This window comes from Maylandia zebra, linkage group LG7 (assembly GCF_041146795.1).
Source record: "Maylandia zebra isolate NMK-2024a linkage group LG7, Mzebra_GT3a, whole genome shotgun sequence".
NCBI classification, from domain to species: Eukaryota; Metazoa; Chordata; class Actinopteri; order Cichliformes; family Cichlidae; genus Maylandia; species Maylandia zebra.
This window is the reverse complement of record NC_135173.1, coordinates 27,861,239-27,888,487: the sequence shown is the minus strand read 5'-3', so window position 1 is coordinate 27,888,487 and position 27,249 is coordinate 27,861,239. Positions and strand designations below refer to the sequence as shown.

At 38.2% G+C, this 27,249-nt stretch overlaps 1 protein-coding gene across 8 annotated transcripts; it reads right to left on the bottom strand.

Annotated features, from left to right (window-relative positions):
• Window positions 1-699: 699 nt before the first annotated feature.
• Window positions 700-27,246, bottom strand: ppp6r3 (protein phosphatase 6, regulatory subunit 3). 8 transcript variants are annotated; one of them, XM_012920464.5, is made up of 26 exons: window positions 27,068-27,246; window positions 19,909-20,080; window positions 19,488-19,721; window positions 18,551-18,737; window positions 18,265-18,402; window positions 17,966-18,031; window positions 17,417-17,529; window positions 16,565-16,678; window positions 16,144-16,270; window positions 15,804-15,956; window positions 14,511-14,660; window positions 14,234-14,298; window positions 14,014-14,129; window positions 13,431-13,516; window positions 12,769-12,855; window positions 12,123-12,202; window positions 10,017-10,071; window positions 9,502-9,632; window positions 8,364-8,479; window positions 7,574-7,766; window positions 7,347-7,444; window positions 6,925-7,120; window positions 5,937-5,954; window positions 3,759-3,866; window positions 2,753-2,827; window positions 700-2,614 (listed from the first exon to the last, which is right to left on the bottom strand). In XM_012920464.5, exons 3-26 carry the CDS (start codon window positions 19,712-19,714, stop codon window positions 2,563-2,565), a joined length of 2,751 nt encoding a protein of 916 aa, XP_012775918.1. In that variant the 5' UTR covers window positions 19,715-19,721; window positions 19,909-20,080; window positions 27,068-27,246; the 3' UTR covers window positions 700-2,562. The 8 variants fall into 8 exon arrangements, with proteins under 8 accessions (XP_012775918.1, XP_023011455.1, XP_023011453.1 ...); XM_023155687.3 differs by having other exon boundaries at window positions 12,123-12,169; XM_023155685.3 differs by having other exon boundaries at window positions 12,123-12,220; window positions 27,068-27,245.
• Window positions 27,247-27,249: the final 3 nt, after the last annotated feature.

Genomic DNA, 27,249 nt, shown 5'->3' with positions numbered 1-27,249 from the left:
TGGGTTGTGCCTTTGACAGTCTAGAAATATGCACAACTGAACAGAGCAGTGAATGTGAACCATTACCTGTAAACCTCTCATTTCATCTCCAATCCTGGTACAGAAAACCAAGTCACAAAACCATTTTCCTTAGGAACCACGTTTCAACTAATTTGGTGAGAGCAAAGTAAGGGGTTAAAGCAAAGAAGAGAAGGCAAGTTGAAGTCTGTTTTTTTACCATCATATTATCTGCAGCTTCTTATTCTAAGTCAGGTGGTTACACAGCAGTTTAGGTTGTCCAGGTGTCCAAGAGAAAGAACAGAGCTGGAAACTAGCATGGCAAGTCCACTTTAAAATCCTACAAGTATTGGTGATTGGTGCATTTAGTGCTCAATACAAGAGTCAAACCTGTGTGGACACATTCTGCAGTAATAGTGCCAATCAAGATAAGCCAGTGTTTGGTTTTGCCCAGGGCACCAACGGTTGGTCAAATTAAAAAAAAAAAAAAACAAACCAAAAAAAAAGAAAGTTAGACACTTATAATGTTAAGAACCCCCCAAACACAACATACACCTCAGGATCCAGCTGCCACCTCTAAAACTGGAGACCAAAATAAATCAAACCATTTTCCAAATAATGCTTTATGAATGTGGTTTTAAAGTGAAGAACGATTCCCAACAAAACATTGATGAACAAGAATGAAGTCAATGAAAATAGAAATAAAACTGTTTCAAACTTGGGTGCTTTACTCAAGCTGGACCTCCTGCTCTGCAGGAATAACTTACACATGAACACATACCAGACGCTAAAACACTACAGAGCGTCTGATGTGATAACTGTAAAAGTAATCCTTATCATTTTATCTTAAAAACTTGCAGGTAAAAAGTAAAATGTCACCATTCATATTACAAAGTAATCTAGCAGGAATGTTTGCTTTCATTGATTAGACTGGCTGACAGAGTACATCATTTGAAGTCACCATTAAACTTTTTTGCCCAAACTTTCTACAGCAGTACCTCCACCTCACCCACTGTACGGTCTAAACAGTGTCACCTGCTGGCACACAGTCATTGGCTGAAACAATTTCACCTGATTGTCACATGTAAGCCCATGAGGGTGGACACAAGGCAATCTTGCAAAAGGTAACGCAGAAAACACACAGCTTCCACATGATGTATGAGGCATGAAAAGTGCTGTCCCTAGCACACATTAGAAATTATGTATTGCATTCAATGGGAAATCACAAACTCAAACCTTTTTATAGAGTATGTGCGCTTGAGCTGAACAGTACAGATATTGACTTAAAAAAAAAAAAAAAATCATATTTTGAAAACCAACACTTTCTTACCTATAGAGGAAACCTCCAGAGCCAAGCCTTGCCAGTCAATATCTTTCTAATGCCGAGATGGTGGGACTACACACAGTAGCTCCATCTGCTCGCCCTCCACAGCTGACAGAGTTACAGACTGTAGATTGTGTAGCTGTTTGGGCCTACCCCATGTGGCAGCTGTGTGTTTTGGCAAAATGTATTTATTTATTATTAAATAAATTTATCCTCTACTTCTGTGTATAGTTTGGCAATTAAATGCCTTTCAATTTTACTATAGTAGCAGGCTGAATTGACAGTTCTGCACATTGGAGATGAATATTCAACTTGGAACGACATTTTTAAAAAATATAATGCAATCTAAAGGGAGACCCAGCAAACTGAAAACCAGTTATCTGAAGAGCACTTGCGATAAAAACAAAAAACGAACATATTCTTAATGCATTTATAGCTCCTAGTTTAGGTTGTGGTGACAAACATCTCCTCTTTAGCCTTCCAGCTGCGAGGTAAGAACCTAGTTAGCATGAAAGCAGCCAGTAAGAAAGAGACAGTGTTGGTATATCTCTATGGTCATTTTTTTCCCCTTTTTGTTACTACAATCTCAACTCCATAATAAATTAGAAAGAAACATACCAAAACAGCTCAAATGTTATTCAATGCAGAAGATCACAAGAGAAAAATCATTTGCAATTAGCTGCAACAAAAATAAAACTGTTTCAATTGGTCAGAGCAGCTCTGCTCAGAGACAGATCAACGGTGGGGGAGAAATTTTAAATATAGCTCTAACTTGAAGTGTCAGCCTGTTATGCAGCCAATAACAACAACATGGTGATTGGTTGATCATGAATCAGCTATTCCTCTCTGTGGTAATTCAACTTATGCTTCTGTATACATTTTCCTTTTATAAAATATTTTATTCATACAATCATTTCCTTAACCATCGCAACATTACTATTTAATTTTGGGAGTCAGGATATCAGTCACACATCACCTCCTAAGTACAATAGTATATAAACAAATGCAGAAAAAAAATTATTCCGTATCCATTTGAGTGTCTCTCATTTTACTTCTTAGTCCATCTTGTGTCTGTACACCTGTCTGCCCATTTGTCTTTCAGTGATGAGACGGTGGGAGTATTGCTGGTCCTGATGGGGCATGTGGTTGGAACAGCTGTGAGCAGCAGCCTCTGCTGGCTGACCAGGAGAAAGGCCCTGCATGGCAGAACAGGCTGGCCATTGGCAGGCATTAAGTGACTCTCATGCTGGCCCGTTTACAGCTGGCTCAGAGGACACAGAACTTCTGTCGAGCCTAGAAAAGAGGAATGAGATATAGATACGGAACCTTTTGAAGACAGAAGGAAATATCACTCCATAAATGAAGACTATGAAGAGACTGATTATATTCTAATGAAATTCAAACTTGAATCACAAAGGCAGTCAGACTTACTTGGCCTCCTCTGTGGGGGACATTTCTTCCAGAGGACCATTGGGTAGCTCCACAATGGGCCGACATTTCTCACTACTTGCCAGGACATGAATAAGGAGAGAAACACAATATATTCAGTTTACAATACCAGAACATGTGAAACGGTTTAGAAAAGGCTGTAATGGAAATCAGCTCAAGATAATTTGTATCTTGCAGCAAAACAGTTTTGTCTTGTCATTTATCAATTCCTACACCTATAATTTCTTAAAAATAAATAAATTCCAGTCAATAGAGCAACTGACCAAGCTCTGATTGGCCAGGAGTTATACTGAACTTATTTTCTGGGTGCGATGCTCAACTCGACTTAAGAGGTTTAGTTACACGAGGAGATCACTCAGTCAGGATTTCTCCCCCAAACCCCAACTATCTCTAACTGTTGGCATAGAGCCCAAAGGAGCTGTCTGCCATGCAGTTTTAATACCTCATTCACTGAGCTGATGTAAAGCAGACTTTGAAGGTAATCTGGAACTATTCATAGACTTTAAATGACCTGCTTTCTGGAAAAGGTCTAATCCAATTGAAAAGGGAAGGAAAGAAGTTGTTTACTTTGTTGTTAGGCTAACTATTTTTTAATCAAAAGCAATTTACTAATTTTTAAATCACATCTTTTATTTTCCAGGCTCATATTTAACCAAAATGGAAAGGCCTGCAATTATTCACAGCTCAGAGAAACGTGGGGCACTGACATAGCTGCTAGATGCATCTGGATGGCGATATAACAGAAATGATGAATGTGATGATTCATTACTATTAATGCACTTGAAGTTATGAAGAAACATAATCTGACTATCAGATTCTGCAAGCACATCTGATAGTAGCAATGAATACTGCAAAGTCCTGCACATTTCAGGGACAAATGTGTGACGGACGACCGCTGAACACTGCAGAGCACGTGCCGACTCTGGCTTTTTATAAGACAAAAACAAACTTAAGTAGTGACTGTGAGACTGTGTGTGCTATATCTGACCCAGTTTTAGGACAGCAGGCTGTGGCTGAGCTGTTGATGCCTGCTCTCTCTGACTCCACATACTCCACTACTGAGTACTTCTCTGAAGAAGCAATCTTCTCTTCCTCACTGGAACACACAAGTACACAGCATATGCATTAATACATTGGTATGAATCCCTTCTAATTAGTCACTTTTTCCACAGAACCACACCAACCATTACAACAGTGAGATGTCAACAGTGAAGCATGCTGAACTGACTGACAGAAAGAACAGTAAAACAAAGGATGGTCATGTCGAAATGGAACACCTCTGATGTCTATGTAGGAAAAGCATCAAAATGTACAGCAAATGGAGAAAGTCAACAGATTGGATTGTTTAGCTATGATAGTCTTTACTTTGTTGCTAGCAAGCAAACAGTAAACAGGCCTAGAGACTGATTAGACCAAAATTGTTTGTACCAGCCGTCAGTCTTGCTTTGTCTCAGAGAACCACCAATCATCTTGATGAGGCCTCAATCAAACTAAAAACACTCACAAACATCCAAATCTATTCAAACATTTAAAAAGGTGCTATATAACGGGTACCCAGAATGTGTAAAATTAGAAAACAAATGTTTATGGTCTCCTGTTAAAAATCTGCAGTCAGTTACATGTTTTAAAAACAGAATTTTACAATTTCACAAAAAACATTCAAACTCATATAGTCATGCTTGTGTAAATGTAATTTTAGTCAAGTACCAAAAAAGAGAAAACGTTACTTTCTGGAATTTATAGTACAGAAAAACAAATACATGTTGTTTTGAAATCTGATTCAATTAGCAACACATTAAAGCACAAATCTTTCTATTTGAATCTACCTCAGTTATTGTTATATTTAGAATGGTTGTATTTAGGGCTGTGCAATATGACCAAAATCTCATATACCGATATAATACATTTATCGTCCTGACAATGGTATAAATCACAAAAATGTAACATTTTATGTAAATTTTGGAATCTCGAGCAACTCAACTTGCGTGAAGTGTTTCCAGCTGGGCGTCCTTTACCTGGAGTCCAGTGTTTTAACCGATGCATGAAACTATACATTTTTAGACATAAGTTGTAACGGCCATCGTTTTCTTTCAAAGTTTGAGTCGAAGGTTTATTTTTTAGCACCTGACGGCTCTTTTTTGCTTCTCATCCGTAAACTTTCTGCATACCCTTTCACGTGATTCAGTTTATTTTGAAAAGTCTCAACAGGATCAAACAAGTGGACAGCGGAGCCACTCGATGGTTTTACCGTCGTTGTTGTTGCTAACAACAACAACAACAACAACAACAACAACACATAAAGATAGGCGCTTGTCCGTCCGTAGTGTGGTTATATTAAATATAAGAGAAAGAGAGAACTTTAAGAAATTAAGATAGCCACTACAGTGATCATCAAAATGATGAAAAAAATATTGCTGTAAACAGTTTATTTTACGACACCACGAAACAAACGATAGCGTAAAATGAAACGATAGACGTTTTTATATTGTCATCCGATATACATCGTTATATCGAACAGCCCTAGTTGTATTACAGCCAATATCAAATTTTGTTTTATTATGTGAAGAGTGAGCTGTGACGTGTACATGTTTTTATTCTGTATTAAAGTAGTTTTTCAGTCAGAATACAATCACCACATTTTGCTTTTGTATTTTGCAAAAGTAGTATTGTTTTTCTCTCTAATAAGTCACAATCGCAGGATGGACACACTGTCTATTTGCTAAAGCCAAAAAAATAAGGCAGCTATGGGAAAAGCACACCAATGAAACAAGCATATGGAGAAATATATTTAGAAAGCTGTATGTAACCAATAAAAATCCAACTGAGGCCACTTCAGAGAACTGGTTTCTACTTTGGGCCAATTTCATCTGGAACATTTCAGCCAAGAATGAGATTGTGTTGCAGTGTTAGAATAAAAGTAATCTGAATAAGATCAAGGCAAAATTAAAAAGGAAAAAAAAAAAAACTGCACTAAAAAAAAAAAGAAAAGAAAGAAAAGAAGAAAAACACACCTTTGATAAAAACACATGCAGAATGGAGATAATGAAATAAACAAACAAGGAGTTGAAACCAAAGAAGATCAAAATTCCGAAAGAAAAGTTGGTGGTTGACGTGACAACAAGACTACATCACGGCTGCAGGCTGATCTCTGATTGGCTGTACATACCGATAAGATTTCAACACTCTGAAGAAGACCACACCCACAACGCACAGCAAGAGAGAGAGGGGAAGCTCAGATTGTAAGTGTCGCTCAGTTCATTACACTGCTGTTATCAACTCAGGCAGACAGACAATATGATGCAGCATCAACAAAGGGACGGAAGGACAGAGGACAACCAACTTTAAAACCTGACTGTTCAGGAAACAAGGATTTCACCATGAAAGGGACTTTTTATGAGGCACTTTTTAAGCTTGTAGGACAGAAAAGTGGCATTCAAAACTTGGTATCCCCAGTTTGTGTAAGGCAAGACCTCAGTTACTTTGGATTTTTGAACATCAAATGGCTATCAAGGAGTAAAACACAAACAAACTAGTGTTCAAATATCAACCCCAATCCCCCCAAAATCCTATTTTCTGCTGTCCACATTATCATGTCACATTACACTAACCCATGACAGGGCACACAAATTAAATGTCACAGGATCTATAGTGGTTGTATCTAAAGTCTCAAAACACCAATAGTGTAAAGAACTTATGTTAGCTACAGTCACTACAGTCTAGACAGCGGAAGAAAGAATAGTCAGTGTTAAAAACTGAATCAGTTTATAGGCCCCTTTCTTTATGGCAGTGCAATGGACCAGGTCAAGTAGGAATCATTTATCAGATCAGCCTCTAATCCTCATTGAGGCACAGATAACTAAACTGGGATTGTATTCATAAATAAGTAAATTCTTAAAGTGATAACAATTTTTAAGAATTTACACTGACTACAGCCTAGTTAAGATGAGTTATTCACAAAGTAGGACTACCTCAGTAGCTTAAGAGTTTTTCTTCTGGCATGAAGCTACAATGAGCCAGCCCCGCATCCCATAAGACACACCAGTTAAAACCAGCCAACCCATGCCTATAATCACAGAATTCCAACTGGCACTGGCACCACTCTCATCACCATAAGTCTGAAGCGTAATTCTTTTGTGTGCAAGTGATTCTCGAACCTCTTGAAAACGGCGGTCTCAGTCTTGGCATCAACAGTGAGACTGACTGTTTCTTTCATGGAGCCATTGATGACCGTTTCTGTGATGCTGCGGTGCTCAGAGCTAGATGCTTCCTCCTCTGCCTTAGAGCTCCCACAATCACTAGGTGCAGAGGCAGCTGGAGAAGCCACACTCGTGCCCAACCAGCCATCACAGTCTGAGGGATGTTAAGAAATGTGACATTAGGTGTCAGGTCTAATCAATCAATCAACGTCAATTAGACTGATTTAGCATCAACAGCTACCTCAACATGGGTTACATTCACCCCTAATATAAGAAAGATATAAGAAATATAAGAAACATCATCAAGTTCAGGAAATTCTGGATACTTCCCTTGTCAGATGACAAGAATACTGAAGGACATGCATTTGTGCATATCTCACCTTCAGACTGCATGGGTGCGTTAACCCCTAAAGGGTCAATTGTTTCTATACTGGTTTCCATAGCAACAGGAGAGTTGCATCTCAGGGGGTCTTTGGGGCTGAAAAATAAATATAAATTTATAAAGCACTTTCAAGTTTCACGGCTATCTTAAACACAAATTATTTATTCCAGAAACTGCAACACTGCAGACAGAAAAACAGACCCACGGTAAGTCAGGACATCTTACTTGACAGGAGTGAAGTTGGAGAAATCAGCCCAGCCAGTTTCTGAGTTTGAGTTAGCTGCAGGAGAGGAGCTCCATGCTGTATCAGGGGAGGTGGAGGGAGAGGATGGAGCTGGGTTGCTGGGGTTGGAGTTTGAAGCTGTGGATGTACCCGTGTCCATAGGGATATCATCAAAATTTGCCGTCCACACTGGGCCTAAACAAACAAACAAAAACAACAAAAACAACCCCAAATATATACGTTTTAATTCACGCATAAACTGAAAATAACTCCAATTAATTATCGTGATTAATTATTCGTGATTACACAATGCAATGCCTACATAGTGAGGGGTTTTAAAAAATAAAATTAAAAAAAAAGTAAAATACTGCCATTTTTTTTTTTTTACTGGCTCAGTGTTTGTTTTTTTAAATAAATAAAAAAAACAACATAATTTATTGCTTATTGCGCAATTTATTGTTGATATTATTTAAATATGCTAAAAACATGCCAGTTGGAAGCGGCCATTGTGGAGAAAATGAAAGCAACTGTTACTGATTCTTCGGGGTTGATCTAAAGGAGTTGATTTGATTATTCAGTCGAACTGGGAGGGGTTAAAACTCAGCTGACAGCAATCTACTGACCAGCAGTGAGATTTTACACTCTATAACTTTAAATTAATCTTAGTTTAATCTTGATCCTAAAATCAAGTTGAGGCAAAACATAAAATAAATAAAAACGCTTGTGACAATTTGTCATTAGGCTACCACTGTGTACTTGAGTCTTACATGTGGTTGTCTCAAAACCACTAACCTGTGTCAACTTCCATTCTGTCATCGTTGCTGGGGTTGGAAGCTTCAAACTGATCCCTCTTCACGTCCTCCTCCTCCGAGTCTGTGCTCTCCTCGCTGTCTGTGCTGCCTGAACTCCTGTGATGGACAGATCAAGTATTAGAATAAAGATCTGAGCTGTCCTCTTTATACTGTGAGTGAGATTAAAAATAAATAGATAAATAACTAAATAAATAACAGAATATACAATTCAGCAGGAATTGATATCAGGATTTTATTGATACAGCTTAAATAAACAGGCTGCTCTGGTGGCGTTTTGTAAAACAATTTATCTGTATATATGCTCCTATATGGAACTTACAGTTCACATAAACACATTTTTTTGTATTTTTGCATAATAAGTATGTAATGCTGGCCTTGTTGACCACTAAAATATGTATTCAGAGCCATACGACCTTCACCTTTCTCATTTCCCTCATCTTTCCATTGTGAATGAATTTGTGTGTGATTTACAACTAACACTGACAAACCTATAGATGTTTCTTATCCAAGTACTGATGACATTATTCATATTATGTTGATTTTAAATATTATAACGATTATTATTACCATTGTATTAAAAATACTGAAGTAACAAGCTGATAATACAAAGGTTTTTTGATGACTACAGCAATGGTGATACAACTACCACTTTTCTAAAGCAACCACACAAAAAGCAAAAAACTCTAAACACAACAAATTATCCTTAAACAAGACTAAAAAGTTTTACAAATAGCTTCTGACGTTGATGTTAATAAAAATGAATCACTATAAGATCAAATACAGTGTCCATATGAATTCATGAGAAAACCTGCTATATCATTCCTACCACTTGAATGTTTTAGTTGTTCAAAATCTGGTGGCACATGGTTCACATCCGTACCAGCTTGCTCTCACAGCACTACAACTATGCCCATGTTTGACTTGATAGTCCTGTTTAATGCTATCAAATGAAGGCAACCCCGCCCCCTTAATGAAAACATTAAGTAACAAATAATTTAAAAACAAGTGGAAAGATAGTATAATGAGGCCATTAAGGTTAATTCAGTAACTCAATTCAGTTCAGTTGCAAAAAAAAAATAAATAAGTTCATTTTCTTGGTGCATGTGTGTCTGACTCACCTGGGGCGTCTCTGTGCCTCTGGTGCAAAGGTGACATCTTTTTCATCCCAGATATCGTCTTCATCTGAACCAGCATCTTCAAACTGCTGGATTTTCTCCTTACAGCGTGCCTCAAACAAAGCGATATTTGCCTGGAGAAAATTTACACACATGTCAAAATTAGAGTGTCATCGGTTGTGCTTAAAGCACATGCACATACAAAGTAAAGTCTTACAGAACAAAACCCTAGGCTGTGAAGCATTCACTTAGAAAGCAGGCCTCAGGCATCTTTCACAGCATTATGCTGTCATTTCTTTTCCTGAAGAATACCTAGAGGCTTGTTTGAAGTACAAAAAAAAATTACTTCAAGGTTTGTATTCTACAGCAGTTTTATTTTCTCACTTTCTTGTCATCTGCTTCCAAATTAATATCAACATCAGGATATGCACATCATGCCTTTAAAAATATTTTAACTAATTCCAGAAGAGTTTTACTCTCAACATTATGAATTTTAGATTAATAATCAAAGTACTTACACTTTCATTTGTATTCAGTGAAAAATTGATGTCTGATATTCTATCAAAGGGAATACTGCAAGGTTAAAGAGAGAGAGTTTTATTGAGTTAGATTTGTTAGGCATCCACATACAGACAAGCAACAAATTAAAGGAAAAACCCCAGATTCCCTCCTACAATGGGGGAATCTTTTGGCCGTTGCTGTGGGAGACATTTTAGTTGTAGAGTGATCTTTTTTTTAAACCAGTGATGAAGCACTCCCAATGATGCAAGTTGTTGCCGAGATGTTAATGCTCCCATCCATAGGGAAAGAATGGCTTTAATAAGTATGACTGATGTGACTCAAACACCATGACCTTTAGTTGCCAGATTCAAAAGCCAGCTGAACTTTTGGCGTCATCAAAACGAGGGAATATCATTTGTGCTGCTTAACCACTGTGTAGAATTTCATAGACTTGGACAAACAATGCCAAGTCACACTGCTGGCACAACACCTTATCAAGACACTTGTTTTTCCTTTAACTCGTCTCCAAATGACCCCACACAGACAAATTCTAGGACACAGCAAAAGTTTGTTTAATATTTCAAGCAGCCAGTACAAAATAAACAACTTTTAATCACCACCTGATTCTTTATGTCCCCGTTCCATGTTTTAAACTGACCAAGCTAAGAAAAGCTACATTTCCAGGTAGAGGAAACAATGCAGACAAGGAACCCAACATTGTTAGTCTCTACTTTGATATTCTGATGTAGTCACATAAGATTTTGCTGAAAATTTACCATCCACTAAGCAATCACTTTTTGCCCAAGCATGTTTTTTTTTTTGTTGTTTTTTTTATTGTTAGCCTAGTTCTAACAAAGATGAAAATACAATAAATATAAAACTCATCATGCATATTGCAGTTGGATATACACTATTGAAACAACTAATAATGAAGGAATTATCTATGTTTTTCACCTGTGTGACCACTTATAATAACTTGCCAACATCTGCCCTGTATACAATGCACTGTTCTTTTACAGCAAAGAAGCAGAGGTTTTATGCTGTGTACATCTCTACAGGAAAGTCAAGTCCTCTCTTTTTTTAGGCTACATCAGATATGTTCCAGGCATCATGATGGCACAGGAGGCACACCACTTTAGACACTTTAGATTAGCTAGAGCAGAAGCATTATCAGGTACATCAGTTAAAGACCTCAGTGAATAACAGCTTTATTTTCTAAAAGAGATCTCGCCAAATTTTCATTACACTAACATTAAATAATATTATGCTTAACAGAATTTGTAGAGGTCATGTCTGTGGTCAATGTGCATTTTCAGCCTTTCTGGGAAACATTCAATCACTGAGGTAGGTTGGTCAATGCTATGGGTCCATTGTATTTATGCATCCCCCATGTATGAGTCTTATGTTTCTAACAAGCATGCTTTTCGACAGGTGTTCATATAGCTACCTACTCAGAGCAGATCTTTTCTTCCTAAGCGCTTTACTGATGCCATTTTTTTTTTTTAAATTAAATTAAAGCGGAAGAAAAGAAAGTAAAAAGAAAAGTTATTCTTGTAACTAAAAGTTACAAGAATAACTTAAGGTCACCAGAAGCCTAAGATTATGTAAGAAAGCTGTACTTCACTGATCCACTCCCAGGCATTTTGAAAAACAAGTGACATAAAAGGCAAAACCACAAGCATGCCCATTCCAGCTCACCCTAAGAAAGACAGAAAAGAGGCGGCCCACGACAGCAGAAAAAGGTGGATATGATTTCTTCTTTGAGCCAATTTTTGCCTTTGACGTGATCATTGTACCAGGCTAATGATAAAGCATAAAATGGTGTCGCTGGTGATGACATTTCTTTCTATATAAAAATGAAAATCTAAATTACTCAGAAAAAAAAAAGCTTTATGCTTTTTAAATTGAGTTTAGGGCTAGAATGGAAATCCTTCACAAGCCAATGAATGACTCAAAATTAAGAAATTAAATTGAAGACCTTTATTTTAAAAGTCATATGCAAATATTCTATAACTGAATGAATTAACAGTGAAAAAAATGACCCACCAGCTTGTAGTGTAGTGTGCTGTACCTTTTGTGTTACATGGTAATACTTAAATAGCAAATGTAGGAAAAGTACTCACTCCACAACATCGTCCTGATCAGCAAACTCTTCGTCATTGAAGCCAAACTGCTCAATAAAATTGGACGTCATTTGTTGCATCTGATAATCAGAAAAGGCCTGGCAAAACCCAGGACCAACGATAATGATATACTCTTGGCTCTACACCAAAAATGTCATTACTTGCAGTACAAAGAACATGTATACACATACTATATTCACACACACATAACATACATTAGGATAGATGTTTAAAGTACATTCATTTTTGAATTTTCTACTGCTACACTGATGACAGAGTTATTGTGCAGGACCCATGGACACAGAGTACCCACTGAAATCAACAGCTGGCCAAGTCAAGGGGGAAGAAGAAAAAAAACCCCAAAACAAACAAAGTAACCTGATGCACTTTGGAGGACTTCAATTTCTCTTGTGAAGCATGAAGTGGACAAAATTTAAAAAGAAGTTGACATGTATGTACTGCACATTTAAATTTCCTAGGGTCTCCCCCCAATCATCAAAAACACTTTTGACAATAACTTTTAATATATAGAAGGTTTTGATTTGGCCCCCTAGGCAGAAAGGCTACCTCTACATGAGCTGGGTTTATGTGCCCATGGGTCTGCTTTGTGTGCCTTCATCCATTTGCATCTGTGTTTAAATCTTACTTGTTGAAGAGACGAGTCTTGGTGAAAACCACTCTCTTTAAAGTCCACCTCATCATCACTGGAAGAATGGATGTGGTGTGTATTTACCTGAGAAAACATGACATTTAATACAAAATGATCTCCTGCTTATGGAGTGCAAAGAGTGCCAAAATTAAATAACATAATCATTAAACTATAATTTCTGCTTACATTAAAATTAGAAGTACACTTTTATTAAAAATATAATTATTTCACCATTTTATCATCTCATGGTTCCTGTGCTACAGTGCGTCATGAAATACTGAAACTGTCACAGCAGGTTGTCAACAGACCCCAACATCTGACCTCACCTTTGACTGGAGGATAAACATTGGATAGAATTTACTTAAGTGCTATATACAGGTGATGCTTAGTTCATGCTTTGTTCCCAGGGAAATCAGTCTGGCTGACATTAAAGTTCAACTTCATAATAACTTACTGACTCTCAATGTCTTGCTGGACAGTATATTTTAAACTGAATCATTGGCTCATCTTTTCCTCATTTGTCCTAGCAGTTTATTTTCAATTAAAATTTACATTAAAAACATTTTAATGCTATGCCAAAACACTTTAGCTGTTAAATGGTTCAGCATGAAAACAAACCTGAAAGCTTTACTATTTTTCATGTTCGTGTTGTTACTCACCAAGTCAACAGTGTTTCTTTTGTTTGTGTCAGCCAGCTGTCCAGAAATAAAAGATTCCCATTTTTCTCGATCCTCTGCAGGGAGCTCTGTCACAGACATGAAATTTATATAGACACAGACACACACACACACACTACATCAACATAAAGAGCACAGCTATCAAAACTACTGGCAGAAGACAGTGCTACCCCCTGAGCCCCTTTACAACAAAGTAGAATAACAATGTTATTCTCAAATTATGGGTAAGCACATCTCTCACTTTATTTTCAGTTATGATTTTAGTGTCCAATAATTATAAAACCCAGATAATAAACAAAACATTCATGCTCCAAATTCTATTCCACAGTTTCTTGTGTTTTAAAGCCAGCTCTTCTCTTTCCCCTCACATGGAAGTGCTTTTTGTCCTTCCTAAAATACGAGTGTAACGAAGGGGAATATGAGCTAGGGTTTAGAAACGTTAGTGTGCTGATGATGATGTGTTCCTGGTCAGTATGAGACCTATCGATGATAAACCTACACTTTACAGGAAAGTAACAACACATGATGGTGCTAGATGAGCACTCAAAGAAATGTAATTCCTCACCAGAGATGAGCTGTTGTATTTGCGGCCCATTAGGGCCTTTGTCGCAGTTATGAACTATAGAGTTGGCTATTCTGGTCAGGTGACCCATGTAGCCTCGTCGCCGCCCACCTTCTGCCCTAAAACAAGGTTCAATAGTAGTATTAGCATATTTAATAGGGTGCTAGCGCCATGACCAATAAAACACAAGTATTATGCTTTTAGTGCAAACAAGAATACTTACTGTTCTTTCTCATTGGAGCTCCAGGCATCAATGATTCTCTGTATAAATTGGCACTTTTGAAACAGCTGGTGGAGAAAAACACAAGATACTAAATACACCAAAGAAATATCTGACAGACAGCTCACGTGACGTATAGTTAACTTCCAAGTCTGTTGCTCGTATAGGCCTGTATAAACAGGTTATGGACACATATACATATGTGTATTTATACACACACACACACACACACACACACACTAAAAAGTGTGGTTTTCCCCTTCTAGTATTTCAATCTTACATGTTTGATGAGGATGCTTTCCTTCACGTGTTCTGCCTCTGTGTCTGGTTGGATGTCTATGGGGGCAGGAGGCATAGCCAGTATCATGGCTGTACAGATTTCCACCTGAATGTGGAGGAAGTTGTTCCAGATGTATTTGAAATACATATCCTGTTGAGTAAAACAAAAACAAGTACAAAAGGAGACGCATTAATAATGGATTGGATTTATACAGCGCTTTTCAAGGCACCCCAAGTGCTTTACAATGCCACTATTCATTCACTCTCGCATTCACACACACTGGTGGAGGCAAGCTACGATTGTAGCTACAGCTGCAGACTGGGGCAGACTGACAGCAGCGAGGCTGCCATATCGCGCCATTGGCCCCTCTGACCAACACCAGTAGGCAGTAGGGTAAAGTGTCCTGCCCAGGGACACAATGACCAGGACAGAGAGCCCGGGGATCGAACCGGCGACCTTCCGGTTACAGATGCGCTTCCCAACCCCCTGAGCCACGGGTCGCATTAGTAAACCGACGGACAGAATAAAACTAGGGGGAACCACAACCAAAGGTTTTCCAGGTTTTTTTTGCCGACATAGCTGACACAAACTATGAAGGAAAAAATCTGTCATGTCTCCTCACAGGCAGAGATCTTATATCCGGATCATGGTGGACATGTAGGCTCCCTGTGCATTGCCACTATACATGACAAGTGATAACTGGATGGCCAGATTTAAGCTAAGTATTTTTTTTTATTAAAAAAAAAAAACAAAAAAAAACAAACAAAAAAAACAAAACAAAAAACCACGAAATACTGAAAAGCGATGTGTTGTGTGTCGTGCATTATGAATGATGCAGGCCGTTTGAAAATTCAGGCCAGCCACATTGCTAAAAAATAAAATCCAAAACAACAAAAAGTTAAATCATCCATTTTCTTCTGCTTATCTGGGGTTGGGCAGCGGGGAAGTCCAGACCACTCTCTTATCAGCCACCTCTTCCAGTTCTTCCAGTTTCCCAACAATGCTCCATCTGGTGGCAGATGGCTGCATAACATCGGGATGCAACAATTTACTGGGATTGGACATTGACTTGAATGGTGTGGAAGTTTGAAGTGTAGGGATAAAACTTTCTGTTAATTGTGCAAGTTAGGATTTTCAGATTTAGACCAAAAACTCTGAACTGGACTTCTGTGGAAAATTTATGCCCCAAAAAATTTTCAGAAAACTTTTGAACTTGTCTAAGATCGAAATTCATTGCATTGATTGTAGTCTCCGCCCCCACACCACACACCCTAAAAAGAAGATAGTACTTACTAGTATAACTCCAAGTGTGTTGAGGTTAATTAGTTCTGTATTGATGCTGTGTGTGTTGCTCTGCAACAGACTGGCGACCAGTCTGACCACATTGAGCCTGGTGTTGCCCACTGGAGGGTCCAGAACCCCCCATGTTGTCTTCATCATATTCTTCTGATGGTGGAAAGCAAATTGTTTATCTTAACTACAAATGTCATTTTCCTTGGGATAAATAAAGTATTATCAATCAATCAATATTTGCAGACTTGGCCTGAAAAATATAACATAGTCCACCTATCTTCAACCTACAATCTGCAAATCTGCAAACAGAGCAATAGTCACAGCTGTAAATAGTCTTTACCTTTGGAGGTTCGAGTAGCAGCTGGTGAAAATCTTTGAGTCTGGGTCTCACAGCCTCGAGGATGCTGTGGTTCACTGAGAATGATGGATGAGACATCCCTGGGGGGCACTCCATATGACCCTCAAACCTACAACACATGTCCAGTCACATGAACTAGTGCAAAAAAGAAAACAAAACAATGTTGCCTTGCCAGTACAGTTTGGACCATGATTCAGACTGGGACTATATGATTTAAGGATCCAAATAGGAGAAGTAAACTTTGTATACTGCAATAAAGACAGAAAGAATGTTTGCGGTATTTAGCTCCCCATTTCAAGCGGTATTGTGTTGCTTAAAAATTGTTTAAAAATTGATTTATTTTAAAATCTCCACCCATGTCAAATTAAAAATATCAACTGGCAGATGAAAGGACAAGACATACGCTGGTCTCCTCGTCTCAAACAATGTGAGCAGGATCTGGATAACGCTGACAATTGCAGACTCGTTCTTTTCCTTGTCGAAGATATTAGAGAGCAGCTGCTCTACTGTCTCCTGCCTGAAGAGGAAGATAACAGACACTTAAATGAGGGAAAGCAGGTTTTTTGCATGGCAGAAAATGACAATGAAATCGAACAAAAACAAAGATAGACACAAGAGAATGATTTAAAGTTTGATCTGGTTGATCGTTATCAAAATTCACACCAATTATCTTATATCTGAGTTCAAAGGTTACGTCACAGTAAAACAAGAGCACTCAGAGCGTAACTCCCCAAAAGGACAAGGGCTATACTAAATGACACTTTTATTACAATACATTCCCTCTTATTGGGTCACTGCAATGCCATAGGGTGTTGTACTGAAAAAATAAAGTGTGTTGTACAGCTCTCTGCATGCCCTTTCATATGATATGGGGTTTTTTTGTTTTGTTTTTTTACAGCATCAACTTTGACCTTGGGCACTAACAATGAAGATCAAGGTCTAATACTTAGCCAACCCAGGTACTCATGTCCCCCAAGGACTAGGATATTGTTGTGAAGTATCCATAAAAATTACTGGCTCATATAAAGTTTTCACTGATATTTTCACATTTGGTGTGACCCTGACCCAATTTCACCAAAATTAAATCAGCTCGAGCTGTTTTTGGTATCATCGTAACACAACTGAAAATGAGATTTCGGAAACCAGACTGCTAACAAACAGGAAGACAAACAAACAAACTGAACCAACGACGTACTCATAGATAGTTTTATTCTGTACAATACTGACAAGTTCTCGTAAAGAAGCAAATACATACTTTTCAAGTGTGGACAGAAGTGGATCAGGTTCTGAAGAGCCCTGCACCTGGAACATCTGGTCTCTGCTCAGTCTAATGATCTCACAGAGTGACTGTGATGCATTGGAGTGTCTCTGTTTTCAAGAAGAAAAAAAATAAATAAAACACTGCTAACCAGCTTAAAAAAAAAAAAAAAAAAAAAAAAAAAAGCCCTCCAGTCTTGTATTTCCCTCCTGCTAGCTGACCAGGAGGCTATTTGTTGCAGCCCTCGATCAGTGAGCCAACTCTCCAATGAGGCTCTCATCCCACAGTCAAATAGAATGACTGAAAGTGCAGGGAAGAAATTCCCATCGGGAGAAACCCCCACCCCAACACCGCCTCTCACCGAGGGCACATAGGTACAGAGCCCAGCACCCCTCCAGGTGACTTTCTGCACTTTATATAGTATTGTTTAATATTGGTAAATATTACATCTGAATGTCTTCAATGATTAAATAAGTACCAGTATACTTCCTGACGAATACCCTGGTGAATACCGGAAGTACAGGGCAAAATATGTAAGAAACTCACATCTTCATCTTGAGAAGGTTGTATCATCTCCACCAGTCTCTGAATCACTTTCTCCTCATTCAGCCACTAATAGAAACAAAGAACTTTGTCAGGAAATCATAAAATTTCATTATTAAATAAAAAGGCTTCACAACGTTTCACCCTTTGCTGTCCACTTCATTCCTTAACATCAACTGAGAACGGTTAATAAACTATACCAGATGGCAATATAATTTAATGTGGACTGTAATATTCTAGTGTAAACTGCCTGAGAGGATATCATTTTTAGCAAAGGAGGGAACCATTTTGTTGTTACCCACATTGAGAACATCTTGTCGTAGCTGCTGTGGTTCGATGCAGGTGAGCATCCTGAGCAGCAAGTCCATGATCGCAGAGGTCCCGATGTGTTTTATCATCAAGTCTACAAAGTCTTCCTGCTTCCTCAAAAAATCAACTATCTTTAAATAAAAACAAGACAAGGTTTTGTCATACCGATTTAAACAGACTTTGTTACACCTATAAGTAGCAAAGCATTTTATCCTCTCAGTATTTTTACATGTTGGCATCATTGGTGAAAAGAAATAAATTAATAAATAAAAATCCTACCTGTTCAGGCTTGCGTCCTATAAGAATAGAAAGAACTTTGGAGAAGAAGCTGGCCAGGAGGGGGTTGAGGGGCGGCTCATTTTGGAGGAAACTGTACAATTTCATCAGCAGTTTTTCATCTTCTCCTAGTCTGTCATTGATCTGGCTCACATCTGATGTAAGCAGCTCACATGATATGTTGGGATACCTGAGGGGTTTAAAAAAAAAAAGAAAGAAAAAAAAAAAGGCCCTTTTAGAGTTTTTCCAATAGTTACAGCACTGCTCATTACAAAGCAGATAAATATTTAAATGCAGGAAATTCTAGAGGTATGAGTTCTTCTCAAAGTTATATCCAACCAGAGATCAAGAGTTTAAGTTTAGTTGCTTCATTTCACCAGTTTATTTTGAGAAAACACTAAATTACAGCAGCACTGCCACCATCGGTTCTGTAAGTAGTGTAACAGGAATTTTCTACAAACCTCAGTTATACTGGTACACCAGACAGAATCAAACTTTTTTTCTTTTTTCTTCAGATTTCCATATTTCAAAAAACAATTTGAACAACAGATCAAAACAAGTGTAGATAATTCTCCTGTGAATTCATATAGCTCAAGTGGGAGCCATATGTCCAAGTAATACCATAGTATTTAAAGCAATGAGTGATTTTAAAGCAGACTACTGGATGTGAAGCTTTCCCAACTGGATTTTCCCACATAATCAGAAGTTTGGGGAAAAGCTCCCAAATCTCAGTTTGACCAATTTCTTCCGGCCTTGTGAACAAACTTGCTAACATTTCAACTTTTGTGGACATGTCAGCAGTTTGCTAGACACTGGAGTTACGCAACTTTGATTTAGCACCACAGATAAGTTTACAGAAAAACTACATCCTGTAGGTTAAATGTTCCTGATGTCAACATACATCTTCGTCAAACTGTGAAATTAATAACCATTTCCTTACTTGTATTTAACCTTTTCCTCAACATCAGTACTGGGTTCCTGTGTGATAAAGGTAACCAGGTCCTCCATACACTGTGGTCTCAGCAGGAAGTCCACAAGTTTGTGATTCTGGGCCTTGCACTCCTGCAGGACATCATCCTCATCCATTACCTCTGTAAGCGTCACATCCTCCTTCTCCAGCAGTGTGTCAATGTGGGATGTGGTGTGGAGGTCAAATTTCCAAAACATGTTGGTTCTTTAATACATACATACATACATATATATGAAAAAAGGACACAAATATGTTAAAACAGATTGTGGGCAAAAGTGAGTCATTAAAATGAGCACAAAAATGAAACATTATCAATCGAGATTCATCTAAGGGGCAATGATTTACTAAGGGATCACTCAATAATCGAGTAACAGTTCTTATTTCAGCTCACCTGTGAGTATGTTGGAGTCCTCACAGCAAAGCTCAGGTTAAAAAGAGGTTTGTTCTAGTCTTTGGGAGTTGTGGCCCATTCCAGGCTGACCAGACGGATGGGCAAGCAGGCAGATAGTGGTAATGGACACACTCACAAAAAGCGCACATACAGCAGTTCAACACGAACACACCTGTGGGAGAAAGACAAAAGCAGATGGGCATATATTAGGGCTGTGCGATATGACCAAAGTCTCATATCCCGATATAAGACACTTATCGTCCCGACACAGATATATATCACAAAAATTTTACATTTTCTGTAAATTCTGTGAATCTCGGGCAACTCGACTTGAGTGAAGTGTTTTCAGCTGGCGTCGTGTACCTGGAGTCCAGTGTTACATAAGTTGAAACAGCCACAGTTTTCTTTGTGAGTATTTATTACACGGCGTGCTGCGGGGGAAAGCCATCAAATCTGACTTTTTTTGACCCCATGCGACGCATATCCGATCATGGTATAACAGTTTGAACAGCACAAATCCAATTTTTTCAAATCCGACCTGGGTCACGTCGTATTTAGGGCTGCCACAAACGATTATTCTGATAGTCGACTAGTCACCAATTAATTTTGCGATTAGTCGACTAATCAGATCATCATCCATTGGAGGTAAAACGTACAGCTTATTGCACCAGCAGTATCTGCTCTTATATAACTATCATTTGCTTACAGCTTTAAGTGTGTAAGGTCTGTGCTAACTAACAATAAAGACAAGATGATAGTTTATTAAATTTGCAGATTGTTTCGGTGAAGTTTAATAAACTCCTTGCTATCTAAAATATAACAGGACACCGGAGTATATTCTCGAGCATCTCACACTTCTGATAATCAGCTGTCTGCTTGACGTTTATTCAGCTGTGTAAAAACTTTAATCTCAGCCAAACCGATTTACTCAGGAACAAATAAAACACTGAAAGAAAGCCAAACAATAACATTTTTAAGTTATCTAAGTGACTTATATATCATGTTTAACCTGAGTAGCGAAAGACGGCGGTGGGTTTGAAAACGATTTGCCGGGAGTCCGGTGTTCTCACGGCTCTAGTGAGCCTAGCCCCCGGCTAGCTATAGAGCTAGTGGGTAACAGACGTCTCAGAAAACGTCGGAGCGCTTTTGAAAATATTTGGCGTCTTGATAAACTGAGCAGATATTTGAGGTTTACACAGCTACATTCTCGCCTGAAAATATGTTAAACGTTTATTTTGTGACCCAGAAAGAATAATAAGAGTAATATTAAAACTAACTAGCTGCCGCCATTGTTGGAAACTGAGCTGGGCCGCGCTATGAATTCTGGGACACAGCTTCTTCTTCTTCGGGGTTTAACGGCAGCTGGCATCCTTGTACATGCAGTGCTGCCATCTTCTGTTTCAGTCCGTTATTACACTCTTAAATCCTGCTACTTATTCCTGCGTCTTTTGGGATCTTACAAATAGAGCAGGGCGATATGGCCAAAAATATTTATCACGATATATATTTGAAAATTTGCGATAACGATATAACCGACGATATAATTGATGCGAGACAAAATACAACTCCACAACATTACTAGCGCAAAAAGACAACCTTCCATTTATTTTCACTTAAACAAGAAGCTGGTTTTTATGTACATTAAAGCTTTATAAAAATGTAACAGTGCAAATGCAAATTCCTTGCTGAAAGTTTAACCAAAAGGCATTTCCAGTAGAAATGGGCTGACACATCCTGAGCATAACCATGTATAATATCCACTGAAGTTAAAAAGAGGTGCTTTGCAACATTAAACTGCAGTGTGCAGTACTTATTTTTCGGACCATAAGGTGCACAGGATTATAAGGCACATTAAGCGAAACAAAGCAGTCAGATAAATCAAACTTTATTAAACTCATTCTTCTTGCTTCCTCCACTTCTGTACCATTGATTCATTAATGTTGAATTCTCTGGCAGCTGCTCTATTCCCATGTTGTTGCAGTATATTAATGACTAACCTCGTATTGTGGATGGATTATCTCAGTTGTTCTCCTGACTGAAGTTTGGTCCGTTTACAGCATCCTGCCATGCGATTGCATTTGTCTCTAACCATGAAGAACCTTCACGTTAACTTTTATAAGTGGAAAAGTGTTAGTGTTCGTCCTCCAGCTTCACTGTTTATGTTATGCTAACATAGCTGTGTCGCTAGCGATCACGTAGCACATCATTATATACCAGCTAGCCCAACTTCAGTAACCCTACAAACGTCACTGCTGTTTAGTTTCCTGTCTTCATTTATGTTGGAAGTGATAGCAGAGCTGTACGTTTGATTTTTTTCAGAAATCTCTCAGTCAGAACATGCAATATCATGCTTAGGTAACTAGCGAAACTAGCGAGCTAACTTCCGCTAGCTTCCTGCTAACTTCTAACTCCGTTAAATGTAATAACTTTTGTTTTCATGGATGCCTGGAAGTTAAACTTTATAGTTACACCTGGTAAAGCAGCAATGCTGATCGTTTTATTAAAGATGAAAGAATTTAGACATAAGTGATGCTGCAGTGTTGTTTGACCTGAAGCATACGGAGTTTAGGACCCAGATTACTCCCAGATTTAAGAGCATCTTAGTCCGACAAATACGACAATAACGACGGCCGCTTGCATGTTCTGCAAAAAAATGTGCTTTGTTGTGTATCTGACGGACAAACACCAAACCAGTTCCACATCACTGAAGTTGCACCATTTTTACAAACCAATTCTGGTTCATCTGTTTCACTCAACAATCGGCCATGTGCGTATGAAAACAAAGGCACTGCGCATGCGCGTTTTACTCCCATTCTATCGCGATATTTCATTTTCCTATCGTTGCCTAACATTATACCGGTATTACCGTGAACGGTATAATATGGCCCAGCCCTACTTACAAAGCTTCAAACGACGCGTCGACTATTAAACCAGTCGACGACGATTTTGATAGTCGATGTAATCGTGACTAGTCGACTAATCGTGGCAGCCCTAGTCGCATTAAATCAGTCTTTTATGTCACTGACACAAGACAGACGCCAATTATCAGCGCCGGAGAAGACAATCAAAAAGACATTGTGAACGCTTCCTGGCCATCCAGTGAACAACCGGACCAAAAAAAAAAAAAAAATCAGAATTGAGCATTAAGACCTCCAGTGTGAACTTAGCCTTATAGTCAGCAGCATTTAGAAGTGCTTACATAACTTAAAGGCTTTAAGAATGCCCCCACCCAACATTTGGATCAGATATCCATCTCATCCTGACTTAAAAACCTGGACAGGATAGTGGTGACAACCTCCTGATCCATTTTACATTGTTCTGTGTTTACTACACACTGGTTGCTACAGAGAGCTATCATAACGTGGAGAATGCCAACAGGAAAGAACCAGCATTTTGGAGACATTTTACTGCTGCTACACAGATTTTCTTTACATGTTTGGAATAGGGTTTTTTTTTTGTTTTTTTGTTTTTTTAAATTAAACAGTGGTCAAGTGAGTCAAAGAGACAATGTCAATGATGTATCAGTAGCCCACCTAAGGCCCAAGATGACTACCAGCTGAGGCTAACCAGCTGGCATTAAACACCAATAATAAGAAATCTACAATAACTTACATGCATTTAGAAATCTCACACATACAAAGAGCGACCTTTCTCTAGTTAAAGAACAAAAAGGCACAAATTCTCAATTATTACTATTTTAACCGTTCATTTTATATAAAAATAAATAAACTCCCCAGTCTCTTTCTCATCACCAACTGGGTATGAAGACTTGCATCTAGGCTAACATGATTCTACTACTTCATCTGTGCCTCATAATTAGAACTAGGCAATAAAACCAATTAATTATCGTGCAAAAAACTTTTTAATAGCAATATAAAACATGGTCATTATTAGGGCTGGGCCATATTATACCGTTCACGGTAATACCGGTATAATGTTAGGCAACGATAGGAAAATGAAATACCGCGATAGAATATGAGTAAAACGTGCATGTGCAGAGCCTTTGTTTTCATACGCACATGGCCGATTGTTGAGTGAAACAGATGAACCAGAATTGGTTTGTAAAAATGGTGCAACTTCAGTGATGTGGAACTGGTTTGGTGTTTGTCCGTCAGATGCAGAAGACGCAAGCGGCCGTCGTTATTGTCGTATTTGTCGGACTAAGATGCTCTTAAATCTGGGAGTAATCTGGGTCCTAAACTCCGTATCGTTCAGGTCAAACGAACACTGCAGCATCACTGAGAGTTAAAAACTGTCTAAATTCTTTCATCTTTAATAAAACGATCAGCATTGCTGCTTTACCAGGTGTAACTATGAAGTTTAACTTCCAGGCATCCATGAAAACAAAATTTATTACATTTAACAGAGTTAGAAGTTAGCAGGAAGCTAGCGGAAGTTAGCTCGCTAGTTACCTAAGCATGATATAGCATGTTCTGACTGAGAGATTTCTGAAAAAAATCAAACGTACAGCTCTGCTATCACTTCCAACATAAATGAAGAGAGGAAACTAAACAGCAGTGACATTTGTAGGGTTACTGAAGTTGGGCTAGCTGGTATATAATGATGTGCTACGTGATCGCTAGCGACACAGCTATGTTAGCATAACATAAACAGTGAAGCTGGAGGACGAACACTAACACTTTTCCACTTATAAAAGTTAACGTGAAGGTTCCTGATAGTTAGAGACAAATGCAATCGCATGGCAGGATGCTGTAAACGGACCAAACTTCAGTCAGGAGAACAACTGAGATAATCCATCCACAATACGAGGTTAGTCATTAATATACTGCAACAACATGGGAATAGAGCAGCTGCCAGAGAATTCAACATTAATGAATCAATGGTACAGAAGTAGAGGAAGCAAAAGAATGAGTTTAATAAAGTTTGATTTATCTGACTGCTTTGTTTCGCTTAATGTGCCTTATAATCCCGTGCACCTTATGGTCCGAAAAATAAGTACTGCACACTGCAGTTTAATGTTGCAAAGCACCTCTTTTTAACTTCAGTGGATATTATACATGGTTATGCTCAGGATATGTCAGCCCATTTCTACTGGAAATGCCTTTTGGTTAAACTTTCAGCAAGGAATTTGCATTTGCACTGTTACATTTTTATAAAGCTTTAATGTACATAAAAACCAGCTTCTTGTTTAAGTGAAAATAAATGGAAGGTTGTCTTTTTGCGCTAGTAATGTTGTGGAGTTGTATTTTGACTCGCATCAATTATATCGTCAGTTATATCGTTATCGCAAATTTTCAAATATATATCGTGATAAATATTTTTGGCCATATCGCCCTGCTCTAGTCATTATAAAAGTGACAGCTCATTCAATCCATGTTTTGACAGACAATATGAAAAGCCAATGACAATGCCTGAAGTGCTGCTATTGGCTGGAATTAAACTAAGCTGCAATGTCCTGGTTTTTCCCATGTTAAGAATGTGTATAATACGAATACTCTGAAGGAAATGCTCTTATTTGTATACGTTTTTCAGTTTTTGTTGTCAAACAACTTCATGAACATGCAATAAAGATATGAAAAAGTGACAAACAATACCCATCAAGACCAATGTAAATACCCTCTATTTTCAAGCCATCTTTCAGTCCACTTTTCTTCAATGCTAGAGCCCTGACTTAATGATATGATTATGATGTCTGATTAAATCCCTGTGAAAATTTGTCAAAATCTTAGCTTTTCTCTGATTTCATCTATATTCACGTAAGTTTGAAGTTACATTAAACTAAAGCTTCTTGTTAGCAACTATTCTGAAAATTTGTTGTTGACACTCTTGAGATGTGTGCCAGTTCGGTACATTACTGTAGAGAGGTATTAATCCATTCCCATTTCTTTTTATTTTGCTTTCAAGGAGGTAAACCTTCTTTTAATTTTTAAACTAACTTTGAGCAGTACTTCTCCAGATAAATCGCTTAGCAAAGACCTAATTTAAATTGTATGCATCTTTAAACACTTTGTGACTAGCAGTCTCTCATCATTTGACCTATTCATTGATTCCCCACCTAAAAGGTCTTCTAATTACCTGTTCTGTACCACAGACAACCTATAATCACAAGCTCACCCACTGTACAAAGCACCTTCCTACTTATATTCAGAACAGTGACTTGTTACCAAGAGACTGTAGCAACTGCGTGTAATAAACATAGAGGATACCGGCTGCTGTGACTCCCCAAACTACTTTGACAAATCAAGTGCGGCTAGACATCTGGATGCCGATTATATTTCTGCTATTATGAATTTTGTGTTAACTCAGCAATGCAACTGACACAAAAACTGCACTACACTCACACTATAAAACGCCTATATTTTGATAAAACTATCACTCCCCAAAACAGCTGAACATACGCCATAGAGCGAAAATAATAAAAATACCGTAGGCACATAAACATTACGAGCCCGTAATAAAATCAATCTAAATATCCACTCTACCTACATTTCAGGCCTATGTAGTACAACTATACACATGCAATAAGATATCACATTTTAGCTGGGTGGCAATACTTAGTATTCACCCAGAATCACCTGGTTCATCTGGGCTTGACTATCTGTTCCGAACCAACAGACTGAGCAGTTTAAAAAAAATAATAAGAATTTCCTTAAGTATGTGTAAAGGCAGTCATTTAACGCAATCGTTATTGGCTGTATTTAATTTCAGCTAACCAACCTTCGAAGGCAAAGTTAACGGTTAGCTTTAATTTCGGCTAAACACGAATCAAAACAGCAGCCTTTTTAATTCACGTCATTACCAGTTCGTTTACATCCTAAGGCCCAAACCTATCTACCACTAACGGTGCAGGCGTTAAAGACAACACACCGGTACAAGGAACGTCACTAGCTATTGTTAGCTAACCCCGTGCTATCGAACTCAACCAGTTACCCTAATATATGTCACATATGAGGGTAATATTAACTGGCTGACAGGTTTGACAATAAAATCAAAATATGATCCCGAGGTACCTTAAAACACTAATGTGTCATGTTAACGTTAGCCTCCTCTTAGCTTAAAAAAAACCACAGCCTGACAGCGCAGTGATAAGATGGCCAAGTATGCTCTTTGCTAGCCAGCTAACGTTAGCCGGCTATCTAAAGACTGCTGGCTAATCGTCTCTTCAGCACCAAGTGTATGAGCTTGCAGTTGTACCTACCAATAGACAAGGGTAAACACCGACTCTCCAGCATGTAGCTTATCTTAACATTAGCCTCGGACCTTAGCGATACTAAGACAGAGCTAAGATGAAATTTTGGCAAGGAAAATAAAGCGTTTAAAACTGTTTCTAACAGGCGCGAAAATGTAGACCTTCGGAGAGCACTTTTCAAGATGGCGGTT